The 6,000-nt window shown below is 48.6% G+C and overlaps 1 protein-coding gene across 1 annotated transcript in view; it reads left to right on the top strand.

Annotated features, from left to right (window-relative positions):
- Nucleotides 1-544: 544 nt before the first annotated feature.
- Nucleotides 545-6,000, top strand: part of MTHFD1 (methylenetetrahydrofolate dehydrogenase, cyclohydrolase and formyltetrahydrofolate synthetase 1) — a 39,588-nt gene continuing 34,132 nt past the window's right edge. The window contains exon 1 of the mRNA XM_064422879.1: nucleotides 545-901. Coding sequence (XP_064278949.1) covers nucleotides 861-901 — 41 coding nt within the window. The 5' untranslated portion in view covers nucleotides 545-860. The remainder of the gene's footprint in view (nucleotides 902-6,000) is intronic.

Genomic DNA, 6,000 nt, shown 5'->3' with positions numbered 1-6,000 from the left:
GGCATGTAGCAATATGACAAGGGGGAATGTCTTCAAACCAAAAAGTGGGTAGATTTAGATATTTGGGAGGAAATTCTTTACTGTGAGGGTGGTGAGGCCCAGAGCAGCTGTGGCTGCCCCATCCCTGGCAGGGCTCAAAGCCAGGCTGGGCAGGGCTTGGAGCATCCTGGGATAGTGGAAGGTGCCCATGGCTGGGGGCTGAAACTAGAAGATCTTTTAAGTCCCTTCCAACCCAAACCGTTCTGTGAATCTGTGATTCTGCTCTTAACTTCTTCTCTTGGCATGACCTGTTACAAGCAACACAGAAGAAACACAGATTATTCTTACACCCAAGTGGGATTTTCCTATTTATTCGCTGCGCACAGCCCAGCCTCAGCTGAAACTGCTCCCTCCGGCCGGCCCCGCTCTGCGCGGAGCAGGGGCCGGGCGCGCTCGGGAGCGCTGCCTCAGAGGCGGCTCCGAGGCCGCTGTGGCGGCCATTTCGCCGCGGCGCTCAACCCCCGCCGGGCTGAGGGCGGGACATGGAGCGGCCCCAGCCCCGCCGCCCGCGCTGAGGGAGCCGCGGGGAGCAGGGCATGGAGCGCCCTCGCTGAGGGAGCCGCGGGGGGCAGGGGATGGAGCGCCCTCGCTGAGGGAGCCGCGAGGGGCAGGACATGGAGCGCCCGCGCTGAGGGAGCCGCGAGGGGCGGGACGGGGGCAGCGCTTGCGCGGCGGGGCAGAGGTCGAGGCCGCGCGAATTTCGGGGCAACGTGGGGCGGGAGTGAGGCGGCCGCGGGGACAGCGCGTCCCGCAGACTGCTCTGGAGTCCCGCCGTGCTCGCCTCTGCAGGCTCGCTGCTCGCCCGCCCTCCGGCCCTCGCCATGGCCCCCGCCGAGATCCTCAGCGGCAAGATTGTCTCCGGGTACGTAGCGGGGCCCGTCCTGCCCGCAGCGCTCGGCCGCGGGAAAGTGCGGGAGCCGCGGGGCTTCTGCCCTTCGGGGAGCTGAGGGGTGCCCCGGCAAGCCCCCGGCTGTGCTGGCAGCGGGATGGGGCTCGGGGGGCTTTTATTCTCGCTCTGTGGACGAAGAAGGTTTGGAGACACCCTAAAGCTTTTTCACCACGTTGCAGCCAAAGCTCTCTTCTTCCTGGCTGTAAAGTGGGAGTCATTAGGCAAAGTACGGTATTAAAGGTCTCAAGGAGAGTGCAGAGTGCTGTCAGTGCTCCCCAGAAAGCAGCGGTGCGTCTGGGGGGGTCTCTTTGGCAGCCCCAGAACGCCCCTGGTGCTGCTCAGCATCCATGAGGTGCGAGCCCAAGGAAGGTGTGAAGCCACGGGCTGACCTCAGTGCAGACTGGGTTGGTGGGATGCCATGTGGGCAGGAGTTGGGAACACGTGCTTTCGGTTCGGGATCTGTTTTCATACTCTGCAAGCATTGATTGTTCCTCTTTAAAGCAAAATAAGTTAACCCACATGTTGGATAACACATAGCTCAATGGTCACAGGTGTCCTGCCAAAGCTATTTAAAAGATTTGGGAAACTCTGAAGGAAAAAGTGTTCTCATACTTTTCAGCATTTACTTAGCTGGCAAGCCGTGGGTATAGGTGAGCCTGCATTGTGTCTTTTAAAAAAACAATCTTTGCTTGTTTTTCCTGCTGCCATTCAACATACACATTTGGTAAGAAAGCCAAATAAATTTCCCTAATCCTGGGGGAAATGCAGTGTAGTGGTTCTGTTGTATCCTGTGGAAACAGGGTTTGATTAGGTGGATTCATTGGGTATCTCCTGTGGATGTAATCAGGGAATTCGGATAGAAAGGTTACATTTGAAAAGGTATAAAGTAATCTCAGCAAAGCAGTTAGTCCTCCTCTTAGGTATTGCTGTGTATGATACAGCTACATCTAAACAACAGTGGAGCAGAACTGAAAAGTAGGCCTAATGTGCCTTGAATTTGAATATCCGTGAGGAAAGGCTGCTTGCATGTTTTACCTGGTAATTTTGGAGGCAGTACCACCTGTGTGTTGCAGTCTCTCAATCTTACATGCTTCATTCCACCTGATGCATTTGGCAGTGTTGGGGCCAGCACTCTGTAATGCTTGTGCTGGCTGCTGGTGGGACTTCATGATTTGCCTGTTCTGGGTTTCTTTCTTGTCATAGCAAGTCCCCCTGAAGTGCAATAGGTCCTGGAAAGATGCTAGTTTGGGTACAATGATAATTCACATTAAAACTTCTAGCTTCCTTGGTGTGGCATTGCTTACTTAATTTTAAAGATACAGGGGTGAAATTTTTTATTTTTCTTTGTTTTCTGTACTATAGCAGCAGCTATAAAGTACCAATTCCCAGAGGACATTCATGATGTGCAAATACCTGGGAAGAGGCATGAGCTTTTAACAGGCACATGCAGGAGAAGGGTTTGATTAACTTCCAGCACATCTCTTAAGGTGTTTGGCTGAAGTCTGTCTTCCAGAGTCATCAAATCTTGACCTGAAGACACCATAAAATGGAAAAATAATTGCAGTTGTTCAGCTGTCCTTCAGTTCCTTTATTTGTGCTGTATTTATGTTCAATATAGCACAAGCATCACCTGCTCCCTATGGGCCTTAGGTAATTCTGCCTTTTTGTGGTGGAGTTCTTGAAGGAGTCATGAGGAATTGGGCTGTCCCCCCTGGAGACAGCTGTCCCTTTCTTCCAGACCCCTGGAAAAGTGCACCTCCAGGCCAAGAGTGTGGCAGCTGCAGAAGTGATAGGCATGTGGTTTTTCTAGGAATTTTCAACTGAAGTGCCTGTTGTAGAAAGGGAAAGTCCCTGACTTTACATCAACTGCAAAACGTTTTCAGTTGCTGTCTTGTAGGGGGTGGATTTTGTTACTTTACCCTTTAATCAAGAAAAAATGTTTATTTGTGAGTCAGTCAAATATTGACAAATGAGTTGAATCAAACAAGTGTTCAGCTATGTAATGCTGGCTTTCTGTGTGTTTTAAATCAAAGCTCATAAGTATTGTGAACTTCTTCCTCCAGCCACCAAGCACCCCTTCCTCAAAACAGATGAAAAAATACCTAATTCACAATCATGCCAGCTATTTATACAATAATCAGGTAGATAGTGGCATTCTTAGTCTTGTGAAACATGTCAAGAGAATAAATACTTTGAGAGTTTCCATGCCTCTATAAATAAGGAAAACTTGATGAAGTGATAAAGCTAGTTCACACCTTTGGAAGGCTCAGAAGAGATAGAAAGGAAAATTTACACTTTCAGTGGCTATGAGTATTACCTGTGAGGATGGAAAATGTGTTTAGGCTGGGCATGGGAAGGAGAACACAGCAGGCATTGCTTTCTCTAGGATTTTGGTGTTAATGCATCAACATCAAAATGCATCTAGTCTGCTCCTGTCAGTACAAACAAGAAGCTTGCACAATCTGTGAAATACATTAAATATTGGATGGGTTCTGCATCAATCTGAGTTGGCTGGTTACCTCGGGATGGCTTTCCTCTACTCCTCTGAGTGGCTGTTCAGTAATTCTGCCTTAGATTTTGCTACAAGTTAAATTTGCCTCATTGGCAAATGAGTTACGAAAGTGAGTTATTGTATAACAGCACAGTAAACAAATGACTCCTGGGAGGAAGAATAGCAGTGCTTTAAGTGTGCAGGATATGGTGGGTTGAAGGTAATAAAAAGACAGTATTCTCCACCTTTTATTGCTGGTATTCCCAGAAGAAAAAATCAATCTCTGTTTCTGTGTCTAAAGAGATAATTAGAGCAAAACATGGTAATGACTCTTCTTTACAGTTTATGTGCCTTGCAGTGAGCTGCGAGTTCAGGCTTTGCCATCTGAAAGAGCCCAGATGTGGAAACCTCTGGCTTGGCCGGAATTGGTTGGTAGGACCAGCAGTGGACCAACATTTCTGCTCTGGAAGAGTGGCTGATGAGTTGTGATGGCGGGGAAGACTTAGCACCCCTCCCAGCTCCTAGGGGTGGGCCAGGTAGTGCTTTGGGTTTAGAGTGCTCACTGAAGTGATGATCAGGCTGGACTTACCACTGGAGGTAACAGTGCAGTAAACAACTCCTCAGCCTTTTCAGTCTGGGCCTTAAATTTATTTTTTGAGTTCCTATTGTAACTCCAGGTAAACCTAGTCTGAAGTGGAAAAAATTCCCTGATCCCTGAGCTTTCTTTTACTAGATCCTACCCACGATGTTTCAGGTTTGCACTGAAGGGTCCCACACTGTGGATGGGCTGAGTTAAAGTGAACTCCAGTGCCATTGGTGGCCCCAAATACAAGCAAGAACCCCTTGTGTTTGGTGCTGTGCAGACACAGTTTAAAAAAATGGGACCCTGCTCTAAATTGTTGATAAGAGAGGAGAAAACATTGTCTGGTGGACAGCAGGGCCACAGACCTGTGATCTGTGCCCATCAGCACCAGCTTACAGGGAAGGCAAAGAACATCTGGGCACTGCTGTGTCCCCCTTTGTGGAATGAGTAAAATCTCAATATTGTTCCTTCAGAAGGCAAACCCTTGTAGATAGGGCCTAGAATATTGTCTGGAGTGCTTGCAGCCACTCAGTCCAGAGGTAGATTGAGTCCTTACCTATTGCTATTGTGTTTTCCTCTGATTAAATCACCTGATAGTAGGGTATTATATGCAGTATCCATTTTGGGAAGCAGGCCTGCATGCATGTTGCAGCATGGGAAGGTGATATCATAACTCGTGTTTGGGGCAAACTTTCCCAAGTTTTACAGGCTCAGTTTTGTGTTAAATTCTGTTGTTCTGTTGTCAGTCCTCCACATTTGCAAAGTGCCTCAATTGCTGCCTGTCTCTCAGACCCATCTTGGACTGAAATTCTGGACATGATGAAAAAGCATCTAAGAAAGCAGAAATGTCTTCATGTGTTTATCTGGTCTGAGGAGAGTTCATGCATGTATTTGTGCTGACACAGCCAAAAAGGTGGTTAAAAAAACTTGTGAGTGTGGAAGTTGTAGAAAGTAGCAGGCATTTTTCGTAGGAGATAATGACAGTGTGCCAGGAGCATGCAGTGGTGGAGCATGAGACAAGAGGGTGGGAGACATGAACTCATTCCAGCTCTAAATGATGTCTTCCTGCATCTGGAGCCATCTGTTGAATTGCAGTGTTCAGATGGTTTTTCCCAGGTATTTCCTATCCCAGTGCCACTCATTGAGCCAAGCTGTGACTTCCCTCAGGAGAGACTCCTCTGTGCCTCCTTTGGGTGCAAGTGGGATGTTCTGTGATGTTCTCTGCAGTCCCCTCACAGCATTTTAAGACAATGCAGTTGTCCTGAGCTTGGATGTGGTGCCATAGTTTGGAGATGGGAAAGCTTATTTTTCCACATTATGGGTTGGGCTTGGGAGCAATAGGAGGTGAGCAGTGGCAGTGCTGCAGGCTGTAAGGAGGAATGGCTGCAGGGACAGCAGCTCTGACCAGGATGGTGCAGGACCTGGGGAGGACCATCAGCCTCATGCAGCTGTTTCTGCAGGGCTGCAGCAGGAGCATTTCTGCTGCATGTTTATGAAACCCTTGGGGAATCTGTGATCCAGGCAGTAAAGCCAGACCCTCCCCTTTGGGGACAGGCTTCTTCTGGAGCATCACTGCCTCTGAGGAGGTGTTTCCAGGTCCTGTGTTTGGCACTCTTTGCACAGACCCTTGACCCTGTTAGTCACAGAAGGGACAGAAACACAGCCTGGTGTCATCTTCAGGATGGTGCTGTGTGTCCTCACCAGCTGAGCACTGTGTCTGTAATCCCACAGGAGAATGTGGGGTTCTGCTGACATGAGAGCCATGTTCTCTACATTTCCAGCAGGGCTAAAGGAGTGTGATTTGTCCTTTGTCTGAATTTCTGGGAAACTCACTTAATAAATTTAAATTCAGCTCACTGTTGCAGTCTACAGAAAGAAATGCTAACAAGTTCTTTAATCTTTGGAGCTGGCTGTTGCATTGTATGCTTAGAACCCTGTGTGTCCTTAACCCGTGTGGACCCTGGACTTTTGTTTGCTGCATGAATTTGTTTGTTGAAG

Source organism: Passer domesticus, chromosome 6 (assembly GCF_036417665.1).
Source record: "Passer domesticus isolate bPasDom1 chromosome 6, bPasDom1.hap1, whole genome shotgun sequence".
Taxonomy (NCBI): Eukaryota; Metazoa; Chordata; class Aves; order Passeriformes; family Passeridae; genus Passer; species Passer domesticus.
Note: the sequence above shows the minus strand (reverse complement) of the source record. Positions and strands in the feature narration are given on the sequence as shown.